The sequence below is a fragment of the Urocitellus parryii genome, chromosome 4 (assembly GCF_045843805.1).
Source record: "Urocitellus parryii isolate mUroPar1 chromosome 4, mUroPar1.hap1, whole genome shotgun sequence".
In the NCBI taxonomy this organism is placed as follows: Eukaryota; Metazoa; Chordata; class Mammalia; order Rodentia; family Sciuridae; genus Urocitellus; species Urocitellus parryii.
Genome location: NC_135534.1, coordinates 128712032 through 128739965, shown reverse-complemented (window position 1 = coordinate 128739965; position 27934 = coordinate 128712032). Strand labels below are relative to the sequence as shown.

General features: G+C 34.7%; 1 protein-coding gene across 9 annotated transcripts in view; it reads left to right on the top strand.

The window, feature by feature from the left end:
* Positions 1-27934, top strand: part of Rmi1 (RecQ mediated genome instability 1) — a 198274-nt gene that overhangs the window by 19112 nt on the left and 151228 nt on the right. For 3 of the 9 annotated variants that reach the window (XM_026412490.2, XM_077796998.1, XM_077796999.1), the window contains one exon: positions 152-3675. The exons of 3 other annotated variants lie outside the window; for them this stretch is intronic. In XM_026412490.2, the coding sequence (XP_026268275.1) occupies positions 161-2041 (1881 nt within the window). In that variant the 5' untranslated portion in view covers positions 152-160 and the 3' untranslated portion in view covers positions 2042-3675. Of the gene's footprint in view, positions 1-151; positions 3676-8582; positions 8671-17719; positions 17856-27934 lie in introns of those variants that run through there. 3 more of the 9 variants (XR_013343433.1, XR_013343431.1, XR_013343434.1) reach the window with 3 other exon arrangements.

Here is a 27934-nt window from a genome sequence, read left to right as displayed (position 1 = left end):
TTGATGATAGAAAGTCAAAGATTTATAAGATATTAGAGAGAGAAAAATAGAAAAGATATAGTATTTATATCTATTTGTACATTTTAGAGAATTGTAGTAGCTGTATTTAAATGTACTATATTATCATAATATTTAATTTTTTTGTTTTCAGATAACAGAAATGAGTGTAACTGGTATTGCTTTAAGAGTTGAAACCTGGCTGTTAGCTACGTGGCATGTTAAAGTACCTCTAATGTGGCTGGAAGCTTGTATTAACTGGATCCAAGAAGAAAGTAATAATGTTAATTTGAGTCAGGCACAAATAAACAAACAAGTATTTGAGCAATGGCTACTTACTGATCTGAGAGATTTGGAACACCCTCTTTTACCTGATGGCATTTTAGAACTTCCAAAAGGAGAATTGAATGGATTTTATGCTCTACAGATTATTTCCTTGGTTGATGTAAGTCAACCTGCATATTCCCAGATACAGAAGTTGAGAGGAAAGAATACAACTAATGATTTAGTTACTGCTGAAACACAAGTTACCCCCAAACCTTGGGAAGCAAAGTCTTCACGAATGTTGATGCTGCAGTTAACTGATGGAATTATACAATTGCAGGGAATGGAATACCAGTCTGTTCCAGCTCTTCATAGTGATCTTCCTCCAGGTACAAAAATTTTGATTTATGGCAACATTTCTTTCCGTCTTGGTGTTCTCTTGTTGAAACCAGAAAATGTAAAGGTTTTGGGAGGTGAAGTAGATGCTCTTTTAGAAGAATATGCACAAGAAAAAGTACTTGCAAGATTAATTGGGGAACCTGATCCCGTTGTTTCAGTCATACCAAATAATTCTTGCCAAAACATCCCCAGAGTTACAGATGTTCTAGATCCTGCGTTAGGACCTTCTGATGAAGAACTCTTGGCAAGTCTTGATGAAAATGATGAACTTGCAGCAAATAATGACACCTCCTTGGAAAGATGTTTCAATATAGGTAGTTCCTCAAATACTATTCCCACAAGACAACCAGGTATTGAGCCAGGATTTGTTGTTTCTCCTAGACCAAAGGAGAAGCTACCAGACCAATCTGTGCATTTCACTGATGGGGAATTAGATGACTTTTCACTGGAGGAGGCCTTGCTTTTAGAAGAAACTGTCCAGAAAGAACAAATGGAAACTAGAGAATTGCAGACATTGACTTTGAGCAGAAACAAAGATGAAAACATAGAGAGATTTTCACATAAACCTAATACTCTGCATGACTTTTCTTTGATTTACAAACAAGAAAATAGTAAATGGAATGAAGAACATTTATCTAAACAAGGGACTCATGAAGATAGGTGTTTTGGTAGTCCTTCTGCTAGAGACAAAAACAGCAGTGTTTTTTTGGATCATTGTAATGTGTCCTTAGCCCATGATTTTACAAGAAAAGATAAAAACTCAGAGACAGATTATAAAATAAAACAAATCATCAGCTGTTCAAGTAGCTATTCCTTAAATGATAAAATATTAAATAAAGAACTGGTTAATGATGTATCAAAAAAAAGCTCACAAATTTCTAATGAAAATGGCTACCATTTACATACCTGTTCTTTACGTTCCTCAGAGACTAGCACTGATCTTTTTACTGGCATGGATTTGTATTCACCACCTTTTATCTATTTGTCTGTTCTAATGGCTAACAAACCAAAGGAAATTACTACAGTGAAAATCAAAGCATTTATTGTAACTTTAACTGGAAATCTCTCAAGTTCTGGTGGCATTTGGAATATAACTGCAAAGATTTCTGATGGTACTGCATACCTCGATGTAGACTTTGTAGATGAAATACTTACTAGTTTGATAGGGTTTTCCGTACCAGAAATGAAACAGTTAAAAAAAGATCCTCTTAAATACCAAAAGTTCCTAGAAGGTTTGCAGAAATGTCAGAGAGATCTAATAGATTTGTGCTGTCTAATGACTATTTCATTTAATCCTTCCTTGTGTAGAGCAGTGGTACTTGCATTACAAGATGTTAATATGGAACACCTTGAGAACCTAAAGAAGCGGTTGAATAAATAATTTACTAAAATATATTGCATGCTTTTTTGTTGTTTGTTTTTTTTAAGACAGTGTCTTGCAGTGATGTCCAGACTGCCTTCAACCTCATGATCCTTACCCATAGACCCCTGAGTAGCAAGGATTATAGGCTTGTGCTACTGTACTCAGCCTTAAAACAGTATTTAAGGACATTCAAAACAAGGAAATATTTAGAATTAATTCACAATTTTATTTTTGAAACTTTTTTTTAATAGAAAAAGTGAAGTTTCATAGCGTATATCAGTTTAAAATATTTAATCATGTTATATGTGTAGGGTTTTTTAAAAATGAATTTTTTATAGTAGAATTTGGTGACTATTAATAAGTTTTTTTTAATTAGTGGATTATTTAATGAATATCAATATTTTGACCTTTTTTGTTGTTGTTGTGCTGGGGATTGAACCTAGGGCCTTGTACATATGAGGCAAGCACTCTACTGAGCTGTATCCCCAGCCCAATAAATTTGTTTTTATCTTATTTCATGTAGAATAATTGCAAAATATTGTATTGATGTTCCTGAGTCCTATTATTGAAGTTAATAAACAAGTAATTTTACCTCTAATATGTTGAGTACCTAACATTTGATTTGTTTGTTTTGTTATTCTTAGGGAAAAAAATGGATTAAGATATCAGGCTTTCAAATGCAAATTGCCATGCTGATTTTTTTTATACCTTTATTTTATTTATTTATTTTTTTGTGGTGCTGAGGATGGAACCCAGGGCCTTGTACACGTTAGGCAAACGCTCTACCACTGAGCCACAACTCCAGCCCATGCTTTGCTAATTTTTATTTTGCTAATTTTAAATATTTGTATGGCATATTAAAAGTAAACCTTACTAACTCGATACTTCAGAGATTACATTGAATGATTAAAATGCTTTATTTAAGGAGAATTTATTTTAAATGACATTGAAAACTTCATCATTATTAAGTACTTTATCAGATTAAAAGAGGTATTTTCCATGTCATTAGATGAATTAGCTATACCTATATGCTTTCCTTTAGTTTTGTTGTTAAGTGCTGATTGTTTTAAATGGAGGCTTTTAGCCATTCTTCCACTTTGCTCTTAGAAAGTTATACTTGAGAGTTAAACTTACATTAATTAATCTTTCAAAGTTTTAAAGTACCTTGAATTTTAAAATGTTAAATAAATGCCTAAATAATCAAATGGAGACACTGTGCTTACTTTAGTGAAAATAGCGTGATAGGAAATATATAGAAGGTAAATACTTTTAAAATGATAACAGAAAAAATACTTTCCATTGTTTGAAGAATGATAATCATAGTTCAAAGCATAAGAATACAGAAACTGCTGATGTATGCTCTAATAATCTTGCCTGTATACTTGTGTATCTCTTTTAGTATAAGAGAACTAAATGGGATGGCATTATCTTTTTTCTAAGTGTCTGTATGCTGTCTTTATGAATGGTGCTTAAAGACTATAATTCGACCTTTTATTCCCTTCATACTGAGTTGCTGAAAAAAAGTACCAGTTCATCCTTCTATATTGTTTCTTCATGCTTTGCTTTTGTTTGTAGTTTTCTCTCACCTGGATTATTCCAGTGGTTTGCTAATTGGTCCTTATCTTATTTTTCTCTCAAACCATTCTCTATAATGCTGCCAGAATGATCTTTCTAAAATAAATTTTCTGTTTGTTTATCGTTTACCTTTAATATCAGTCTCTTACTCCTTAATTACAAGGTGAAATCTGAAACTTCTCATCTAGTCTAAAGGTCTTTTATGATATGACCCTTGATTTCCTTTTTAGCCATATCATACCTCAATACTCTGTCTGCCTACTCTGCATGAGTTTTAGTTACACCAAATTACTTGTAGTTCCTTAAATATGTATAGGAATATACCCCTCACTTTCATATTCATGCTTTTAGTGCTTATACTCTGATTCCCCTATCTCCTCAAATCATATTTCCAACTCAGTTTACACTAAGTTTTAGATGCCCACCATAGTGTTTCATGAATTCCCTTTCCACTTACATGCCCTCCTGTGCATTGTTCAGACTAATATGTGTGTTGTAATTATACTTATTTGTTGCCTCACTGCTAGACTTTTTTTTCCACATTTTATTGGTGTATTATAGTTATGCACAATAATGGGATTTGTTGTTACATATTTGTACATGCACACAATGTAACAATATAATTTGGCCAATATCAATCCCTAGCACTTCCCCACTCCCTCCCTGCTTCTCATCCTTTAGTCTCTTTCTTCTAAGGATCTCCCTTTGATTTTTAGAAGATCATCCCCACCTTTTTTTCCTTTTTCTTTTCCAGTTTCTGCACGGATCTTCCGAGTTTGACTTAATTTGCTTAATATGAAATAAATCTCTAGTTCCATCCATTTTCCTGCAAATGCCATAATTTCACTTATATTTATGACTGAATAGAATTCCATTGTGTGTGTGTGTATTTTTTATCCATTTTCTTTATTCATTCAACCATTGATGGACACCTAGGCTGGTGCCACAGTTTGGCTAATGTGAGTTGGGCTGCTATGAACATAGGTATGCGTGTATCACTGTAGTAAGATGATTTTAATTCTTCAGGATAAATACCAAGGAATGGTATAGCTGGGTCATATGGTGGTTCGGTGGTTCCATGTGTAGTCTTTTTTTTTTTTTTAATATAGGTGGACACAATATTTTTTTTTTTTAATGTAGTGCTGAGGATCGAACACTCTACCACTGAGCCACAACCCTAGCCCTCCATGTGTAGTCTTTTGAGGAACCTTCATACTGATTTCCATAGTAGTTGTACTAATTTATAGTCCCATTAACAGTGTAAAAGTGTTCCTTTTTCTCCACATCCTCTCCAGCATTTATTATTATTTTTATTTTTGATGACTGACAAAATGACTTGTATGAGATAAAATCTCAGTGTAGGGTTTTTTTTTGCGTGGGGGGGGGTGGATCATGGTACCAGGTATGGAACTCAAGGACACTCAACCACTGAGCCACTTCCCCAGCCCAATTTTGTATTTTATTTAGAGACCTGGTCTCACTGAGTTGCTTAGCACCTTGCCATTGCCGAGGCTGGCTTTGAATTTGTGATTCTCCTGCCTCAGCCTCCTGAGCCGCTGGGATTACAGGCATGTGCCACCATGCATGGCTCAGTGTAGTTTTTACTTGCATTTCCCTGATAGTTAATGATGCTGAACATTTTTTCATGTATTTGTCGGCCATTTGTATTCTTTTGAGTTGTGTCTGTTTAATTCATATGTCCATTTGTTAATTGGGTTATTTGATTTTTTTGTTGTAAAGTTTTTTGAGCTCTTTATATATTCTAGAATATATAAAATTAATCCTCTGTCAGAAGAGTAGCTAGCGAGATTTTCTCCTGTTCTGTAGGTTTTCTCTTCACATTTTTAAAAATATTTATTTTTTAGTTATAGATGGATACGATATCTTTGTTTTATTTTTTATGTGGTGCTGAGGATTGAACCCAGTGCCTCACACATGGGAGGCAAGTACTCTTCCTCTGAACCACAATCCCAGCCCCCTCTATTCACATTTCTAATTGTTTTTTTATGTTGTTGTTGGGTTTTTTGTTTGTTTTTTTTGTTTTGCTGTGCAGAAGCTTTTTAATTTTATGCTGTCCCATTTATTAACTCTTGACATTGCCTCCTGAGCCTTAGGGGTCCCTCTACTGCTATTTATTAAGACAATTATTCTCGGAGCCTATCCTGTGCATTATAGATGTTTAACAACATTCCTGACCTGTACCCACTAGATGACAACAGAATTCTTCCAGTTTGGACAATCAATAATATCTCTAGACATTGCCAAATATTTCCTGGGGGGGAAGATGCTTCCGATTAAGAATCACGGCTCTGTTAGCATATAAACTGCTTGAGTTATATGGTTGAGTGATTTGCCTTTAACCCTAGTAAAGTATGTTATCAAAATCTTTATGCCTTTGCTTAATGCCTTTTAGTGACTTCTCATCAAGCATTTTATTTTATTGTGTGTGTGTATAATTTTTTTAAAATGGGTATTTGATTCTGTGGTGGTGCTTTACCACTGAGCCATGTCTCTAGCCCTTTTTATTTATTATTTTTGGGTACTGGGGATTGAACTCAGGAGCACTCAACCACTGAGACCGTTTTTAGTATTTTATTTTAGAGACAGGGTCTCACTGAGTTGCTTTGTTCCTTGTTTTTGCCACGGTTGGCTTTGAACTCACAATCCTTCTGTCTCAGCCTCCTGAGCTGCTGGGGTAACAGGCTTGTGCCACTGTGCCCAGCTTTATTTTTTATTTTGAGACAGGGTCTCACTGAGTTGTTGAGGGCCTCACTAAGTTCTGATCTTCCTGTTTCCGCCTCTGAGTTGCTAGGATTATAGGTGTGGAACACTGTGTCTGATTCCCATCATGTATCTTAATAGCATGGTATTTAAAGCCCTGAAACCTCATCTTACTTAGCTCCTCAAAGCGCTACTCTCCTCAGTGAAAGAAGAGGTTGGAAAAATTAGTTCTATTATAAAGGCAGTCTATGAGAAAACTTGACGTGGCCTAGGTTCTGGCAGAATGAGGGGAAAAAAGTTTTTTAGTTTTCCCTGAGAATTTGTAGCTATAGGTTTTTGCTTATGTGGGTCTAAAAAGACATTTAAGTTACCTTCATGATAACCTCTAAACAGAATTTAACACAAACAAGTGATCTTACCCGACATATGACAGTAGGCATTGGGAAACAAAAAATGGACCTAATCTACCTTTTTCCTGTTGGAAGTGAATCTGTTTCAGAGACTTATGTTTTTTGCTTGTCCATTCTTAAATCTTATCTGCATCCATTGGTCCAGCACTGCTTGTGACTAATAGGTTAAAGTCTGCCCAAAGTCTGGATTTAGCAAGTAACCACATGAAATTCTCATTCTTTTTTTTTTCTTTCTTTTAAAAAATTTGTCCCAGACATTCTTGGACTTAAAATAAAAATTTTACGTGCTTAAGGAGAAAGAAAAAAAACTAAAAATTTCAGTAGAGAACTGGGAATTGAAAAATGGAAATTCTATAAAAAATGACATAGTTAAGAATTCAGTGAATGAATTTAACAATAGCTGAATTACAGCTGAAAAGAAATATTGAACTAGATTTTGTCAGAAGAAAAAAAATGACAGTAATGCCTACAGAGACAAAGGGATAAAAAAGAACCAGAAAACTAAAATATAACAGAATGGGTTAACATTAAGCAACTTGAGTCCCAGAAGTAAAGAATATTTGTAGTTAATGCTTAGCAATTTTCTGAAATTTAGAAAATCATCAAGCTATGGATTTCAGAGGTCCCACAAACCTCAAGCAAAATATTTAATGCAATAATATGTATGTAAGTATTACTAATACTGTTGGAAACTTTTTAAAAAGAAGCAATGAAAGAAAAAAGAATCAAAGATCTAAAATAAGAACCTTCAAAGGACCGAAAATATGACAACTGATTTATCAATAGAAACAGAAACAGAAGATAATACAATAGCATTCTTCAAAGTGATAGGCTAATTGGAAACCTAGAGCTCTATAAAAAAATAAAACTGCCCTTAAAAATAGGGTACATTGGGTAAAATACAGGAAGTTTCACACACAAATAAGAATTCTTGGGCTGGGGATGTGGCTCAAGTGGTAGTGCGCTCGCCTGGCATGCGTGCGGCCCGGGTTCGATCCTCAGCACCACATACACACAAAGATGTTGTGTCTGCCGAAAACTAAAAAAAAAAAAAAAAATAATAAATATTCTCTCTCTCTCTCTCTCAAAAAAAAAATATTAAAAAATAAGAATTCTTCCCTAATCTTACACAAAAGAAGTCAGAGAAAAATGATTATCAGCTGGTAGTTTAGAAATGGAAGAAAGATGAGTAATGATTTTGAAAAAAAAGGAATGCCTTTGAGTGTTTTAAAAACCAGAGACTAAATAAAAACAACAGCATGTACTTTGGGAGGGGCATAAGTAGAGTAAAAGTGTTTTTAAGTTGCTTATGCGAAAGGTGAAATTGTACTTTTGTGTTAGATTTGAATATTCAAAGTTATGTCTTATATTTAGGGTGACCACACTAGAATATTTTTAAGAATACTTTGACAAAAATAGAGTTAATGAATTAGACATAAGGCAAGAAAGAGAAAGCAAAAAAAAAATGGCATATAGGAAATACAATTGGTGAGGTAGTAAATTTAATTCAAATGTATAAGAAATTGCATTAAATCTAAGAATGTTAAATCCTCCAATAAAAGACAGATGTCAGATAATACAACCCAATTATATAGATAAAAGATGCACAAAAGGCAAAAATACAGAAAGGTAAAAAGTAGAGGTTTGTAAAATATGATGGCTATATTAGTATCAGCATTTTAGGCGGAAGACTTACTGATTGTAAAAAGGGACAGTTGATAATGATAAAAGGGCTAATTCACCAGGAAGATTTAACAAATTTCTTTTTCTTTTTCCTGTACTGAGGATTGAACCCAGTGGAGCTCTACCACTGAGCTACATTCTAGCCATTTAATTATTTTTTTTATTATTATTTTTGAAACGGGGGCTCACCAAGTTGCCCAAGCTACTCTTGAACTTTTGATCCTCCTACCTCAACCTGCCAAGATGCTGGGATTACAGGTGTGTGCTACCAAGTGGGGCAAAGTTTTAGATTTAAACAATTGAATATGTAGCTTTTAAATCTATCAAAGAACTTCAAAGAAAAGTAGAGAAATTTGCAATAATAAAGGAAGATTGCATGTTCATTGATCAAAAAAGTTGGCAGGAGCCAGGTGTGGTGGCTAATCCCAGTAACTCAGGAGGCTGAGATAGGAGGATCACAAATTTGTGGCAACCATCAGCAAGACAACTTAGTGAAACTATCAAAATAAAAAGTACTGGGGGTTGGGTTATAGCTCAGTGGTTGAGTGCTTGCCTCGCATGTGTGAGGCACTGGGTTTGATCCTTGGCACCACATAAAAAAAAAAATAAAGATATTGTGTCCATCTACAATTTAAAAAATACTTAAAAAATAAAAAGTACTAGGGATGTAGAGTGTTCCTGAGTTAAATAACCAGTACCACCACCACCACCAAAAAAAAAAAAAAAAAAAAGTTTGTGGGGAATATAGAAAATAAAGCTAAATTTGAACTAAATACATATAGACTTAAATGCTCAAAGAATGGATAGCATTTTTTTTCATGTACTTATGGAACATTACAGTAATTGGCAATAATGCTATGCCATAAAGCAAATCTAAACGAGATTCAGAGGATTATAAACATACAAAACATATTCTGTGACCATAATTAATCCATTTTGTTCCATCATCCTAGATGTGGAACATCTATAAAAACTTTATAATATATACTTGTAATATAGTAAATACACATATACTATAGATTATGATTTCTTACCTATTATAATGCACTTGTGTAAATTTTGATGAAATATTTGCAGAATTGGATATTTGGGACTAAATGGGTTAAGTTGGGGGGAAATTGTTAGAAAATCCTATCACTTTAGATCCAAAGTTATCTTGGGTTAAGGAAGAAATAACAATGAAAACCAGGAAATATTTTAATTATAAAAGTAAGACATCAAAATCTATGGAATGTAACTAAAACTATTTTTAGAGGGAACTTTATCAGAAAAGAATAAATGCTAGTCAAGATGAGCATTTATCCCAGTAAATTCAATTAAACAATTCAAATTAAACAAAAGGAGGAAAGAAAAAGTGAATATCTAAATTTGATAGAATATAAAGTGAGCGTAAAGGGATTAACGCACTAGCAAATGTAAAGGAACAAATAAAAATCAGAATGAAAAGGGAGAGGGCTGGGGATGTGGCTCAAGCGGTAGCTGCGCTCGCCTGGCATGCGTGCGGCCCGGGTTCGATCCTCAGCACCACATACCAACAAAGATGTTGTGTCCGCCGAGAACTAAAAAAAAATAAATAAATATTAAAAATTCTCTCTCTCTCTCTCTCTCTCTCTCTCTCTCTCCCCTCTCTCACTCTCTCTTAAAAAAAAAAATTAAAAAAAAAAAAAAGAATGAAAAGGGAGACATCAGCCACTGTTTCACATAAGAGCACATTGTGTCTCTCTCCCTCACCTGGTCTCCCTCTTCTTTCCTATGCATATGGGATTGAACGCCCAGGGGTACTCTACCACTGAGCTACATCCCTAGCCATTTTTCTTTTATTTTGTGAAGGTCTCAACTAAGTTGTCCAGGTTGACCTTGAATTTGCAATCCTCTTGTCTCAGCTTCCTGAATAGCTGGAATTATAGTCTTGTACCACCATTCCCAGCTAGTCAATAACTTCATGCTGATATATTAAAAAATTTACATGAAATGGTCAAATACCTGCAAAACTACACTTAAGGAAGGAAAATCTGAATAGTTCTATATTGGGAATAATTTTAACAAGGTGTAAGGATGATAAATGGGGAGATAATCTTTCTAAAAAACAGTGCTGGGACAACTGGGTAATTACAGACAAAAGAATGAAGTTGAAACTCATACTTGGCACTGTATATAAAAATTAACAAAATAGATTAAAGAATTACATGTAAACTATAACAATAAAACTTTTTAGAATACATGTAAGTCTTTGTGACCTTGGAAGAAGCAACAGTTTCTTAGGATGTACCATGCAAAAATAACCAAAGAAAAATACATAGATTTCATCAAAGTTTTAAAAATTTGTCCTTCAAATATCACTCTCAAGATAGTGAAAGTTGGAGGTATATCTCAGTTATAAAGAACTTGCCTAGCTTGCTTGATAACCCTGGTTGGGTTTGGTCCCCCAGAACTGCAAACAACAACTAAATATTCAAAGAAAAAGAAAAGAAAAAACAAAAGATAATCCTGAGAGTGGAAAAACATATTTGCAAATCATATCTGGTATAGTATATATAATATATAAAGAATTCCATATCAATAATAAAAAGATAAATAGTTAAAAAATGGGCAAGATATTTGAATAATTATTTCTCAAAAAATGGACAATAAATATTAATGATATCATAAGTTAATAGGGAGATGCAAATGAAAACCACATTACGTTACTATTTCATAATCACGAGAATGGCTATAATTGAAAAGGAAGACAATGATAGTTTTTTTTATGAGGATGTAGGAAAATAGAAACCCTCATACATGTAAAATGGTGCAGTCACTTTGGAAAAAACACTGACCATTCCTCAAAAAGTTATACAGTTACCATATGGTGTAGTTTCTTAGTCTGTTTTCTGTTTCTATGATAAAATGGTTGAAGCTAGATACTTTATTTTTTTTAATTGGTTCTTTTTAAATATACATGACAGTAGAATATATTTTTACATATTTTATATACATGGAGTATAACTTATTCTAACTAGGATCCTGTTCTTGTGATTGTACGTGATGTGGAGTTATACTGGTCATGTATTCATATATGAACATAGGAAAGTTATGTCTGATTCATTCTACTATCTTTCCTATTCCCAATTCCCTTTCTTTCCCTTCATTCTCCTTTGTCTAATCCAATGAATTTCTGTTCTTCCCCTCCTCACCCTCCCTTGTTGTGGGTTAGCATCCACATATCAGAGAGAAAATTTGGCCTTTGTTTTTGGGGGACTGGCTTATTTTGCTTGGCATGATAGTCTCCAGCTCCATCTATTTATTGGAAAATGCTATAATTTCATTCTTTATGGCTGAGTAATATTCCATTGCATGTATATACCACATTTTCTTTATCCATTCATCTACAGAAGGGCACCTAGGTTGGTTCCATAGCTTGACTGTGAATTGAGCTGCTCTAAACATTGATGTGGCTGTGTCACTGTAGTGTGCTAATTTTAAGTCCTTTGGGTATAAACCAAGGAGTGGGATAACTGGGTCAAATGATATTTCCATTCCAAGTTTTCTAAGGAATTTCCATACTGCTTTCCATAGTAGTTGCACCAATTTGCAGTCCCACCACCATTTTTATGAGTGAAACTTTCCCCCCACATCCTTGCCAACATTTATTGTTGCATGTATTCTTGATAATTGCCATTCTGACTGGAGTGACATAGAATCTCAGTGTAGTTTTAATTTACAGTCCTCTAATTGCTAGCAATGTTGAACATTTTTTTGTATATTTTTTGACCATTCATACTTCTTCTGTGAAGTGCCTTTTCAGTTCCTTTGCTCATTTATTGATTGGGTTATTTGTTTTTTTTTTTTTTTTGGTGTTAACTTTTTTTAAGTTCTTTATATATCCTGGAGATTAATGATCTGAGGTTGCAGGTGGTCAAGATTTCCTTTCGGGGCTGGGGATGTGGCTCAAGCGGTAGTGCACTCGCCTGGCATGTGTGCGGCCCAGGTTCGATCCTCAGCACCACATACAAAGATGTTGTGTCTGCCGAGAACTAAAAATAAATAAATAAATATTAAAAAAAAAAAAAAGATTTCCTTTCATTCTGTAGCCTCTCTGTTCATGTTCTTGTTTCCTTTGATGTAAAGAAGCGTTTTAGTTTGATACAATCCATTTATTCATCTTTTTAATAAAATATTTTAGTTATAGATGGATGTAATACTTTTATTTATTTGCTTTTATGTGGTGCTGAGGATCGAACCCAATGCCTCACACACACTAGACAATGATCTACTGCTGAGCCACAACCCCAGCCCACATTTATTGATTTTTTATTTTACTTGTTGTGCTGTAGGAGCCTTGTTCAGGAATTCGGTTCCTAAGCTGACACGATGGAGAGTTGGGCCTACTTTTTCTTCTAGTAAGCACAGTCTCTGGTCTAATGCCTAGGTTCTTGATCCACTTTGAGTTGAGTTTTGTGCAGGGTGAGAGGGGTCTAATTTCATTTTGTTAACATATGGGTTTCCAGTTTTCCCAGCACCATTTGTTGGAGAGGCTATCTTTTCTCTAATGTATGTTCTCTAATGTATGTTTTCTCTAATGTATGTATTTTTTCTGTAACGTATGCACCTTTGTCTGATATGAGATAACTGTATTTACGTGGGTATGTGTCTGTTTTCTATTCTGTTTTATTGGTCTTCGTGTCTGTTTTTGTGCCAGTACCATGCTGTTTTGTTACTCTAGCTCTGTAGTATAAGGCCTGATATTGTGATGCCTCCTGAAGCTGGGTACTTTGAAAAAGAGGTTTATTTAGTACATAGTTTTGGGGGCTGAAAGTCCAAGATTAGTTGGTCCCATCTCTTTGGCATCTAGTGAGGGCTTCATGGCAGATGACATCACAAATGGTGGTAGTACATGAAGAAGAGTTCACATGATAAAACAAGAAGCTAGAGATATTCAGGTTAGGCTTACTCTTTTAGAACAATTTGCCCTTGTGGAAACTAACCATCACCCCATAAAAGTACATTAATCTCTTTCAATGACCCAATTATCCTCCACTAGTCCTCACTTCTTAAAGGTCCCACCAGTCTCCACACTGCCACATTGGGGACCAAGCTTTCAGCATGTGAACCTTTGTGTGTGTTGGAGGGGGGTGGAATATATTTCTCAAACCATAGCACCCAGCGATTACATTCTTACCCAAGAGAATTGGAAGCCTATACTCAAAACTCTTCTACGTGAATATTCATCAAAGCATTATTCATAGTAGCCCCAAACCAAACAACCTAAATACTCACCAACTGATATGGATAAATAAAATGTGGAGAATACAAAAAAATGGAATAATATTTTGCAATCAAAAGAAATATTGTCACATACTACATGAATCAATCTTCAAAACATTCCAGTTGGAAGAAGCAACACAAAAAGACATTGCATTATTAAATTTACATGAAGTATCCATAATTACTTAAATCTGTAAGACCAAAAGATGGTGGCTCGCAGGGACTAAGGAACAGGTGGGGAAAAGGTGAATGGTGAATGACTAATGCATTTGGATATGAAGTTCTTTTGGAGGGATGACTTAAATGCTTTCCCACATACACCCAACTGCATTGAACCTATGGGTGCTCTATCACTGAGCCTTACATCCATATCCATTTTTAATTTTAAAACAGAGTGTCACTATGTTGCCCTGACTGGGCTTGAACTCCTGCTCAACTCCTGAGTAGCTGGGATTACAGGCGTGTGCTACCACATACAACCGATTTAAATGTTTTCAAATTAGTGGTGATGATTGTAGAACATCTTAATATACTAAAGCTACCAAATTGAATACTTTAGTAAGGTATATTAAGCATATTTAAATTTTAGAATGTTATCACATCTAGTCAGGCACAGTTGTATATGCTTGTAATCCCAGCAACTAGGGAGGGTGAGGCAGGAGTATGACAAGTTTGAGGCAAGCCTTGACAATTTATCAAGATCCTGTCTCAAAACTAAAAAGGGCTGGGGATGTAACTCAGTATGATAAAGCATCTACTGGGCTCTATTCAGGCTACTACAAACAAACAAACAAAATCTTTTTATTTAAAAGTTGGCCCCAAATCCCAGGCATCAATGACATCCTCACTGAATTTTCCAAAATACTAATAACACCACTGTACCTAAACTCTTCCAGAAACTAGACAAAGAGGAAACATCCCCCAACTTTTTTCACAAAGCTGTCAGCTTTGATACCAAAATATGCATTGGATATTTAAATTTTTTTCCAGACCAATCCTCTTATGAATATAGATTCAAACGTCATAAGTGTAATATTAGCAAGTTAACATTAACATTTTTGGGGAGTACCGGGGGATTGAACTCAGGGGCACTTGACCATTGAACCACATCCCCAGACCTGTTTTGTATTTTATTTAGAGACAGAGTCTCACTGAGTTGCTCAGCACCTTGATTTTTGCTGAGATTGGCTTTGAACTGTGATCCTCCTGCCTCAGCCTCCTGGACACTAGGATTACAAGTGTGTACCACCATGCCCGGCTGACATTAACATTTTTGTAGTGCCTCACATGTGTGAGGCACTGGGTTCGATTCTCAGCACCACATAAAAATAAATAAAGATATTGTGTCCAACTACAACTAAAAACATTAAAAAAAAAAAAAAGAATATGAGGGCTGGGGTTGTAGCTCAGTGGTAGAATGGTTGGTTGCCTTGCATGCATAAGGCCCTGGGTTTCATCCTGAGCACCGCATATAAATAATTAAATAAATAAATAAATAAAGAAAAAATAAAGATATTGTGTACATCTACAACTAAAAAAATAAAAAATAAAATAAAGAATATGACAAAGGGGTTTCAAGAATGCAAGGACAGTTTAACCAAGCAACGTAATTCACTATATTAAGAGATTTTTAAAAAAGCTCATTTCAATAAATGCAAAAATAGCATTTAATAAAATTTATCCATAATAAGCCAATAAACTGGTTATAAGAGGAGAATCTCTTTTAATAGAAGTCTATTTAAAAAATTCTACAGTAAACATACTGAGGACCAGGATGTTTACTGTTTTACAATAATTTATAGTCAACATTATTATGGAAGTCATAGCCAGAGTAGTGAGACAAGAAAAGACAGACTTAGTGTTGGAAAGGAAGAAATAAACCTCATTATTTGCTAAGGACAAGTTGCGTATATAGAAAATACAAAATCTATAAATTGTTAGAATTAGTAGGTGAATTCAGCAAGGTCACTATATCTAGGACAGATTATGGCAGATATGGCAGATTATATGTGCATTCCTATAATCCCAGCAGTTTGGGAGGCTAAGGCCAGAAGATCTTGAGTTCAAAGCCAACCTCAGCAACTTAGTAAGTCCCTAAGTAACTCAGCGAGATCCTGTCTTTAAATAAAATTCAAAATAGGGCTGGGGATGTGGCTCAGAGATGGAGTGCCCCTGATTTCAATCCCAGGTAACCTTCCCCCCACCAAAAAATACCCCCAATCAGTTGTATTTTTATATACCAGCATCAAATATAAAATGAAAAGAGCAACTACCATTTATAATAGCATTAAAAATGTCATATGCTTTGATATAGATGCAATGAAATATATACAAGACTTCTGTACTAAAAACTAGAAAACATTGAGAGATGTTAAAGATCTAAGTAAATTCAGTTTATACATTAGAATATTCAATATTGTAAAGATTTCAGTTCTCTAAATTGATTTATGGATTCAATGCAACATAATCAAACTCACATGACATTTTAGTACAAATCAAACTGATTCTAAAATTTGCATGAAAATGCAAACTTATCACCTGTAAGTAATTAGCAGGTATTTCCTATAAACAGGTATAATCTACTACTCACTTTTTTATGGAAAAGCCCCATGAAAATTGTGAAATAGAATTTTGCATTACTACCATCATACTCGCAGTCTTCATTTCAGTTTTGCCAAATGTCTCTCCTTGAAAAAATAATATATGTGTATATGTGCATATACATATATGTATTTATGTGCATATACATAAATGTATTTATGTGTGTATATATACACACACAGCTGTATATATATGTGTATGTGTATATTTACACATTTTTTAAAAAATATTTTTTTTAGTTATACATGGGCACAATATCTTTAATTTGTTTATTTATTTTTATGTGGTGCTGAGGATCGAACCCAAGGTCTCACATATGAGAGGCAAGTGCTCTACCGCTGAGCCACAACCACAGCCCCACACATTTTTATAAGATAGCAAACAGATCCTTCCCTAGTCAAATCTCAGATGAGACAGAAGCCTTGGTCAAACACCTTGTCTGCATTCTTATGACCCTAATCTGTACCCAATTTCTCACCCATGGAATTATAAAATAATAAATATATTGTTTTAATTACTAAATATATGTAAATTTGTCACATATGCACATATGTGATATTACATTTCACATATTCTACTTCAGTTTCTTTTAACTGAAGTCGATCTTTTAAGTGAATTGGTATTATAGTTCATACTCATTTCACTAACTGATTTTGGTTTAGGTAGTTGCTTCCTGTTTTGATCCCACCTGTCCCAGAATGCTAGCAGCTTCCTGATGTTGCTCAATGGTTTCAACCATTTTTAACTACTTCTCCATATTACATTCCTTCTATTGAACTACCTGTCATAAGCCTTGATTTCTTGAGTATTAGGAAATCAACATGTTTTGACATATTAAGAATATCTATGTCTCTGTGCTAGTGGTTTGATGATAGACAATGTTTTTTTTTAGAGAGAGAATTTTTTAATATCTATTTTTTAATTTTCGGTGGACACAACATCTTTATTTTATTTTTATGTGGTGCTGAGGATTGAACCCAGCGCCCTGCGCATGCCAGGAGAGCATGTTACCACTTGAGCCACATCCCCAGCCCAAGACAATGTTCTTTCAGTATTACTTCTAGAACATATCCAATAAATTACTTCTTTCCATCAACACTGGAACTGTTCCAGCCCAAAGCCACCATTGTCTCTTGATCAAGGATGTTAAGGTAAGTTTTAATGGGGATTTTACATTCTCCTTTTTACTTCTTTTTTTAAAAATAAAAAAAACATCTGTTTTTTTTAGTTAAAGGTGGACATAATAACCTTTATTTTATTTTTATTTGGTGCCGAGGATCAAACCAGTGCTTGACGCGTGCTAGGCGAGAGCTCTACCACTGAGCCACAATCCCAGCCCCTCCTTTTTACTTATTGCCAGTCTCTTCTTTATCAGTTAACATGATGATATATAGGAGTATGAAAGTAATAGTAGGAGAAACAGACCTGGAATTTGTTTTTTTAAATATTTATTTATTTTTAGTTTTCAGCAGACACAACATCTTTGTTTGTATGTGGTGCTGAGGATCGAACCCGGGCCACACACATGCCAGGCGAGCGAGCTACCACTTGAGCCACATCTCCAGCCCCCAGACCTGGAATTTAAATGTTCTGTGATGGTATGCTTCTTTATTTAATACAGAGTTGTTGGTTAGACCTGTCTTGATATAATGGATTAAAATATCTTTTGACTGGGCATGGTGGTGCATGCCTGTAATCCCAGTGACTCAGGAGGCTGAACTAGTGTTAAAAGTTTGAGGCCACTTTAGCAAAAAGAGAACCTGCCTCAAAGGAAAAAAAAAAAAAAAAAGGAGGGGGGATGGGATGTGGGACGGAGGTGTAGCTCAGTTGTAGAGTACCCCTGAATTTAATCCCCAGTACAGCAAAAAGAAAAAAATCCTTGTCTTTGGTACCTAGTAGTGCATTTCATTCACCTAGTGAATATGAACTATAATACCAATTCATTTAAAAGATTGACTTTAACTAAGAAAGAACCTGAAGTAGAATATAGATTGAACTGTATCCAAAAGAAGTAAAAGTAGTAGTCAGACCAACTTGTGATTCTATTCCCCAGTGTTTCTTACCTTATTTTCTTTTTTAAAATATAGTTTTAGTTGTAGATGAACACAATGCCTTTATTTTATTTATTTATTTTTATGTGGTGCTGAGGATCAAACCCAGTGCTTCACACATGCTAGGCGAGCACTTTATCACTGAGCTAGAACCTCAGCCCCATATCTTGTTATTTTCAGTTTACTTTTTCTAGAGCTTATTTTGTTACATATTTATTGTAGATATGAATCTTATTTTATGAATAGGTACAAGAATGTAATATTACATTTCACATATTCTACTTTGCCGCAGTCTGGCTGGGCACAAATAACCGAGCCGCCACACAGCCTTGTAGGTTCAAACAGCAACTCTTTATTCCTGAACTCTCACCGGCACTCTACACACTTTCTGGGAATACACTCCCTCCACCAGGCTCCGGCTCGCACACCAATTCTCCAGGAACCCCGGGAGAACTCAACGGGAACTCCAAAGTAGCTGGTGCCTGAGGCAGCAGAATCCGCCCTAATCCTGGAGCCACCCCATTCCCAGCAGGATCTGCCCTAATCCCAGAGCCACCCTATTATTGAGCAGGGTCACCTTTCAACCATTCCCTCTGGCAAAATGCCAGGTGTCATTCCGACTAAACTGTGGCTCTCAACACTACTTCACCATTTATTTATCTATTTATAATAATATCTCAATAAAGTAGTTCATCTATTTATAATAATATCTCAATAAACTAGTTACAAGGGGAAAGTTTCTTTTGTTTGTTTGTTTGTTTTTTGATGGTACTGGGGATTTAAACTTTAACACTAAACTACATTCCTAGACCCCTTTTGATTTTATTTTCATAGAGCATCTCACTAAGTTGCTGAGACTGGCCTTGAACTTGTGATCCTCTTGCTTCAGTCTCTGGAGTTCCTAGGATTAAAAGACATGTACCACTGCATTTGGTGGAAAAAAATTTTTTTTTTCCTTAATAGAAATCTACAAAAAATTTTACAGTAACCATCATCCTTAGGACCAGGATGTCTGCTATTTTATAATTTTAAATAACTCACATGGTCTTTTTATTCATATTTTGCATTCAACCATTTATGTTAATAAGGTGACTTAGCATGGAATCCCAAGGTGGACTCAAGATGAGTCTGGATCAGCTGTTAGCTCTACCCACTGTTCTCCAGAAAGGGGAGGAAGACTGGAGATTAAACTGTTAAAAAATTAACTAAAAAAATGAACAATGAGATTTGATGAACTATAGTCAAAAGTCATTTACCTGTCTTTTGTGTGTGTGGGGGGGGATGGGTAATGAACCCAGGACTCACCTGTGCCAGGCAAGTGCTTTAACATGGAGACACACCCCCAGTCCTTATTTCTCTCTTTTTTTTTCTGCTTGCTATCTCTTATTGGGCTGATATGTTTTCTTTGTTCAGTTTTTTTTTTCTTTTAATAACTTAAAGGTTGAACATTCTATTTGTATTCTTATATGGTTACACTTAAAACTATAACATATATACCTTTTTAAAAAAAAATCCAGGGTTAATAATTATTTATATTCACCCCTTACCAAGATAGTAGTGTAGGCAAGCTTTACCTCATGTTTCTCACTCTTCTACTCTAATATTGAATTCACCTGGGGATTTTTAGTTCTAAATTGTAATTGGAAAAAAATAGTCTAAATCACCAATATATGTTGTTTTTTTAAAAAGATCTACATGGTTTCTTGTTCACCATTGGTTTGTATATCTATCTCTATATTTTTATTTTTAGTTAAATCTCTTAAATTCATTCATTTTTTTAAAAAACATTTATTTTTTAGTTGTAATTGAACACAATACCTTCACTTTATTTATTTATTTTTATGTGGTGCTGAGGATCGACCCCAGAGCCCCACACATGCGAGGCCAGCGCTCTACCGCTGAGCCACAACCCCAGCCCCAAATTCATTCATTCTTAAAAATCTGATGTTTTTAGCTTTCTCAATTCTTGAACATGTGAAAATAGTTCTCATTTTCCCTTGTATGGCTGAATGATACTTTTATTGGATATATAATTCTAGACTTTGAGTTTTCTCTGAGAATTCTACTGTCTTCAAACATCAAGATTGCTAATGAGAAGTTTGACTACAGTCTGATTCTTGCTCTTTTGTGGGCAAAATATTTTCCCTTTTCTCCTTTTTTCCTTGATCTTATAATATTTCACTGTGATGAGTTTGTGTCTAGAAGTCTAAAATAATCATCCTCTGGCATTTGGCAGTTTCAATTAGAAAGCTCATATATTGCCTCAGCTCTGGGAAAAATCAACTATTATGAATTTCCTCTTTTCTGCAATATCATACATAATAGTCTTCTAGCTAGTCTCTCTCTCTCTCTCTCTCTCTCTCTCTCTCTCTCTCTCTCTCTTCTAGCTAGTCTCTCTCTCTCTCTCTCTCACACACACACACACACACACACACACACACAATACTGGGGATAGAATCCAGAGCCTAGAGGAAATCTTTTTGTCCTCAAATCCATTCTCCAGGAAAAAAGGCTAAAGGACTTTTAAAAAACCTCTTCATTATGGAAATTTTTAAATACATATAAAAGCAAGAGAAAATAGTATAATAAACCCCCATGATTCTATCATCTCAAAACTATTCTGATTTACTTTTACCTCCTCTCTTTACCCTTCATTTATTGTGAAGCAAGCCCCAGATATTATATAATTTCATATGTAAATATTTTTCTGAAAGACATTTTAAAAATATGTAGCCAGCATGCCAATAATACACTTTAAAAATATATCATCAAATATCCAGCTAGTGGTTAAGTTTTCCTCGTGGTTACATAACTTTAAAAAAAAAATAAAAAAAAAAATAAATTCAGTTAGAATCTAAATAGGAGGGGCTGGGATGTGGCTCAGGCGGTAGTGCGCTCGCCTGGCATGCGTGCGGCCCGGGTTCGATCCTCAGCACCACATACCAACAAAGATGTTGTGTCCGCCTAGAACTAAAAAATAAATATTAAAAATTCTCTCTCTCTATCTCTCTCTCTCCTCTCTCACTCTCTCTTTAAAAAAAAAAAAAAAGAATCTAAATAGGACCCATACATTACAAATGATTAACATGTCTCTTTGTTCTCTTTTAATCTATAGGACCTGACCCCCTGCCTCCCTCACCACCTTTTCCTACAATTTATTTTTTGAAGAATGTAGATTATTTATCATGTAGAATGTCTCATAGACTAGATTTATGATTAATAGTAACTATCTAGATCCATTGATTCATTAGGGATTACAAATGATGATATTCCAATTCTATAATTCCTCTTAATTTATTAGATATAAGAAATCTATAAAAAAAATTATTCATCTGGGCTGGGGTTGTGGCTCAGTGGTAAAGCACTTGCCTAGCATGTGAGGCACTGAGTTCAATTCTCAGCACCACATAAAAATAAATAAAATAAAGGCCCATTGACAACTAAGTATTTAAAATTAAAAAATTATTCATCAGTCTCTTAGTCTCTCTTTCCAGTGCAGCCACTCTCCTCAGCCTTTACAGGATAATGGTGACAGCTGAGGTTAAAAAAGAAGAAGAAGAAGTTTATGGACTTGTTACATAGTCAAAGAGTCCAAGGACCAGATTACAGCAGGAAATAGCTAGAAAATCATCTGGAAGAAAAAGCTGCAATCTCCCATAAAATTGTCAGTGGTATTTTTAAATTTTCGAGGAAGCAGTTATCAAAATTGCTTTCACCAAAAAATTCGGGGAGACAGCTTTCATTGTGCCCCAGGGTGAAATGATTCAAATTGAATGGATTTGCCCAATAGCAACTTGTTTTTTCAAAAGAAATCCTGGCATCAACTTTTGCCCACCTAGAGTAGAGGTGTTTTTCAAGGATGATGCCAAGAATGATTCACAGTGGTGTGAGGAACAACTAATTGCTGCAAAATTTTGCTTTGTTGGATTTGTCCACCAAATTGAAGTAGACAACATGAGTTATGCTACATAGATATTTTTTAAATATTACAGAAATCCTGATTGTCCCCAAACTGTAGGGTGTTGATATGAAGATTGTATTTGGTATTAATGTGAGAATCAAAGAAATTGTTCTTGCTGATGTTAATGATGATGATCCCTGGTGACTCTGGTCATCATAAATCAGCAGAAAGACAGTCTTATAGTGACTTCAAAGAAATAACTCCTGAAGGACTCCAGATGGTAATGAAAAACTTAGAATGGGTTGCAAAGAGAGTAGATTGCTTCTGAAATCAGAAAGTAATACAGGGTTGTAATATTGATGGACTCAACCATTTTTAACTGTGAAAAGAAATCAACACTTGTGGAAATTTTGGAATTCCATGTGAACTTCTGATAACAACTGCCCATAAATGATAAGTTGGAGCTCTGAGCATTAAAGCTGAATATCCTATTACATTGTGGCAGTGACAGAAAGAAGCAGTGGTTTGAGACCAATGATGTTGGGTACCCCTGTGTCCCCAGTTACTGGCTGTCTTCCTGTCTCATCAAAATGGGAAGCTCAGGATGTGTGGTTATCTCTTCAACTATCCAGTGAACTCAACAATTTGACCATACTTTCTTTAAAAAGATCAACTCAGTTTGCTCCTCAGATATTTGAATTAAATAGCCATTTTGTATGGGCCAAATTGTGAACAATCATATTGAACATGCAGATTTCCTTGAAACAAGTTAACAAGAAAATCAAAGAACATAATTTATCAGAAGAATGTCAGTTTATTTTTTAGGGGAAAAATAGAAATTTTTAGCTTAGCTACAGGAAAAAAAAGTCAAAAAAGATGATTTTAAATCAAAGAAAACAAAATTTATTAGTTAATAAAAAAGAAAAATTACACTAAGAGATTATACAGAAAATATAGTATAAATGCTTGATTTTTAAAAAATATTTTTATTAGTTGTTGATAGATCTTTATTTTATTTACTTATTTACTTGTGGTATTGAGAATTGAACCCAGTGCCTCACACATCTGTAGGCAAGCAGTCTACCACTAAGCCACAACCCCAGCCCCAAGTGCTTGATTTTTTTCCCCTTATGTTTTTCTGTCGGTTTCAAAATAATGAGTTCCCTCATGTGAGTTAATTCCCAGTAAAGGTAACCAGTGAGTTATTTTTATTTAAAATTTTTTGGTTATCACCATGAATTCATAGATTTAAATATGTGATGCATTTTAGTCCTTATGTTATCATTCTATTGAAACTCAAATTGTTATATTTCTGGCCAGTATCATCCTGTTTAGTTTGGCTCCTGAGTCCTTTTTATATGACCCTATTAGTGTTTGATAGTTTTCTTGATTTCTAGTAGAACAATATATTGCAAACTCATTTGAATATTTGCTGCTCTGGACCTAGAATCAATCATTACTATCAGGAGATGTTGCTTCTCATAGTGGAAAATGATATTTAGAATATTTAGAGAACATAATCTGGTTCTAGGGATACTCACTGATAAAGGGTTTGCTCTTTTTTTTAACCTTTCTTTTAATTTTCTTTCTTTCTTCCTTTCTTTTTCTAAGTATTTTCAGGGTCAAGCCCAGAAAATTTCAATATTCCCCTTTAAAAACAAGGCAAAACATATCATGAGACTCTATTGATATTTTCAGTTTAAATTCAGGACATAAGCTTTTAATTAATCTAATGTGTATTTTTGTGTATATTTTCCCCATGCCCCAAACCCTAATTCTCAATGGCACACTACCACCATAATAATTCATTTGCTTTATATCATAACACACCTATAATAGTTTCGACATAACAACACTAACACTGAGAGTAGTGTAAGATTTTTATTTTTTTGCAATTCTTTTTTATTATTATGTTAATAATGTATAGTTAACATATTATGCTTTAAAACACTCAAAAGCATTCTTTTCCACATACTCAATACAAAGCTAAGTCTATTTTGCTTTTAATTTTTAGAAATTATTTTTTAAATTAAATTTATTTTATAATAAGAAATGCATTTGCATAATTTCAAGGTCAAATAATAATAGATGTATTGAAAAATTCATTTATAAACTTTTGCCTTTCATCATCCTATTCTCTCCCACCCTTACAGAATAACATTTTTTTTTTTTTTGGTACTGGGATTGAACCCAGGGTCATTTTACCATTCAGTGACATCCTCAGTTCTTTTATTATTATTTTTTTTAATTTTGAGTCAGGGTCTCACTAAGTTGCTGAGGTTATTTTTTATTTTGAAACAAGGTCTCACTAAATTACTGAGGCTGGCTTTGAGAATTTGCTATCTTCCTGCTTCAGCCTCCCAAGTCACTGGATTATAGATACATGTGCCACTGTGCCCAGCTCCAGATCAACATTTTAAAAAAATTTATTCTCCCAATAAAAAATAAATATATATCATACAAATTAGTTTCAAGATAATATACATAGTGACATATATGTGTTTGTGTACATGTGAATGATTTCTAGGATCATCTATGATATATACACATACAGTGTGTGATATGATTGGGTTACTAGAATTATTCAGTGAATTTTTTATTGTTCTTGTGATATACCTAGCCTAATTCTCTCTTTAGATCAGAAACCAGCTTGTCACACGTTATGAAGGATTCATTTCTGTTTTCTGTAAAAATATTAGGATGTCTGTATAACCTGGCCATAAGTTGATGTTGTAAAGCTGCTTGGAATGCCTGTCCGTGCCTTGAACTCACCCATGCCTGGTTTTCCCTGACCAGATAACAACCCTTTCCTTAGTGACGCCTCATAAATCCTGGCCTTCTCTGGCCAGATAATGACCCTCTCTGAGGCTCAAACGACCTTCATAAATTCTGAAGTCGGGGCCAGCAAAAATGTAAACTAGCATTTGTGTTATGCTCCTCAGAGTTTTGTTATCTGTAACCCCCCTTTGTGTAACTTTTTGGGCTATAAAGCTGGGCTGCAAGAAACCTGCAGGGCTGTCCTTGGCTCCCACAATTTTGTTGGGAAAGGCAGCCCGGCTGGTCGAGATAATGAGCTTGCTTTAATTTGATTTTAATTAGAGTCAGTGGTCTTTTCTTGCGTCGTGGTCTAACACTTGTGATTAAATTTTTTTTTTTTTTAAATCTTCACATGTTCTTCCTGACATGGCATCTGTCTGCTTGACCACTTCATTTTAAACCAAGTGACTTTCCTTGCCTTCTGTACAGCTGTTACACTGGGTTTCTTTCAGTTCCTTGAACATATCAGTTCTTTCCTACTTCAGATTAATTTTATATTCTGTGTTCTCTGCCTAGAAGATTTTATTCTCTTGTGTTCTCTCTCTCTCTCTCTCTCTCTTTTGGTAATGGGGATTCAACTTAGGGCCACTCAACCACGGAGCCACACCTCCAGCCCTATTTTGTATTTTATTTAGAGACAGGATCTCACTGAGTTGCTTAGTGCCTCTCCTTTATTGAGGCTGGCTTTGAACTTGCAATCCTCCTGCCTCTGCCTCCCAAGCCCCTGGGATTACTAGTGCGCCACCAAGGCTGGCTTTGTGTTCCTCTTTCAATTTAGATAATTCCTACTTATTGTTTAAACTCAAATTTCACTTCCTTAGAGAAATCTCTCACTAGATTAAGTTAAATCCTCATTGTTATGTATTCTCTTAATACCCCATAGTTCTTCACATTACTTACTATAATCATAATAAAAACTTTTTAATGGAAAATTTCAAACTGAGAAAAATTAGAAAAAATAGTAAAATAAGTCTTTGTATGTCTCTCACACAGTGTTAACAAGTATTAACTCATGGCTATTTGAAAGGTATGTCATATTCTGATTATTCTGAAGGAAATTTGAGACATTCTATAATTTAATCAATAGTATTTTTTTAAGTTGTAGATGAATACCTTTATTTTATTTATGTATTTATTTTTATGTGGTGCTGAAGATTGAACTCAGTGCCTCACACATGGTAGGTAAGCATTCCACCACTGAGCCACAACCCCAGCCCCGAATCAATAGTATTTTGATATAATAATTATAATTTAATAATGAATTGTGAACTCTTGTTTAATGACTGTCTTCATTGTCACAATGTAAATTCTATGGGATTAGGGATTTGAATATCTTGTTCATTGCTGCACTCCCAGAGCCTACTTTAGTACAGTAAATATAGTAAATTTTGAGAGATGTTTTGAATGAATAAATGAGATGTGATAGGTTGCTAGAGAAAACAGAATAAACATTTAGTAGAATTACAGAGTTCAGCAAGGCTTTTCATCTGTTGTCCCATAGAATCTTTGTTAACTGTATAGACTAGAATTAAGAACAATTAGGTCAATAATGTCTGTTGACTGATTTTTTTCAAGTGGATTAATGAAACTGTATTTTTTTAGTAGTGTGTCAAAGGGCTCTCCCATGGTCTATCCTTGTTCCACAAATATTTTTTTAATCAATGACTTGAAGGATATCATTCCCCCACCCCCACCCCACAGCTGGGAATGACTAGTGTTGACAGACTCAATTAAAAAATGATTTTGACAGACTAGAATGACAAAAGCCGATAAGATAATTAATTGTAATAGCTTCAAAGCCTTATACTTAGATCCAAAAAACACAATTGCAGAACTTTTTGATGAGGAAAATGTGGCTTAGCAACAACATGTGTTAAGAATACCTAGTGAAGGGTCTGGGGGTAATATTCAGTGGTAGAGTATATGCCTAGCATGTGCAAGGCCTTGGATTCAATCCCCAGTACTCTCCTAGTGTGTACAATGTGATATAGCCATTGTGAAATCTGTTGGAAACCTTAGATTTTATTACTGGAAGGCAGCATCTAGAATGAGTGAGGTAATCGCCCTACTTTTCTTTTGTTAATTAGATGACACCAGGAAGTGTTATAGACAGAAGAAATTTGAGACTATAAGTGAAGAGGTAGTTGAAGTTCTGAGGATATTTAATCTGTGAAAGCTAAGCCTGACTAGCTAGTGTTTAAGAACTTTTTTTTTTTAATTAATGGACAATACTTAAAAATTGTGAGACATCACAATTTTGATAAATTGGAGGATAAGGCAAATGTGATCTTGAACTGCATGTGAACAATTATGTGCATCTGATTCAACACTACCTCTTTATAGGGTTCCCCTTCTCTAATTCACCTGAACCACTCTGCTAACACCCTGTTACCTTCACTTAGGCATCTTCCTTGGCCTTATAGGTATTTGCATTTGTAATCCCTGAGTAGGCTAGCTGTGTAAAACTTGTCAGGGAGGGACTGGGACCCTGAGGTTAAGGTTATGGGGGTGGATTTTGGCACAAGTGTAAAGAAGTCCTGTCAATCAGGACTGCTCAGATGCAGAATGAGCTGTTCTTTTCATTCTATGAAATTTCATAAAGTCAGAGTCTACTTTCCTTCTCTCTTCTCTTTCTCTCCTCTTCTTCTTTTTTCTTCCCTTCTTGCTATGGACTAAATTGTGTCCCTTCAAAATTCTTCTTTGAAAATTAATTAATTTATTTTAATTAGATACCTATGACAGCAAAATGCATTTTGATTCATTGTACATAATTGCAGCACAACTTTTCATTTCTCTGATTGTACACGATGTAGCGTCACACCATATGTGCAGTCATATGTGTACTTAGGGTATTGATGTCCATCTCATTCTGCCATCTTTCCTCCCCCCATGCCTCCTCCTTCCCCTT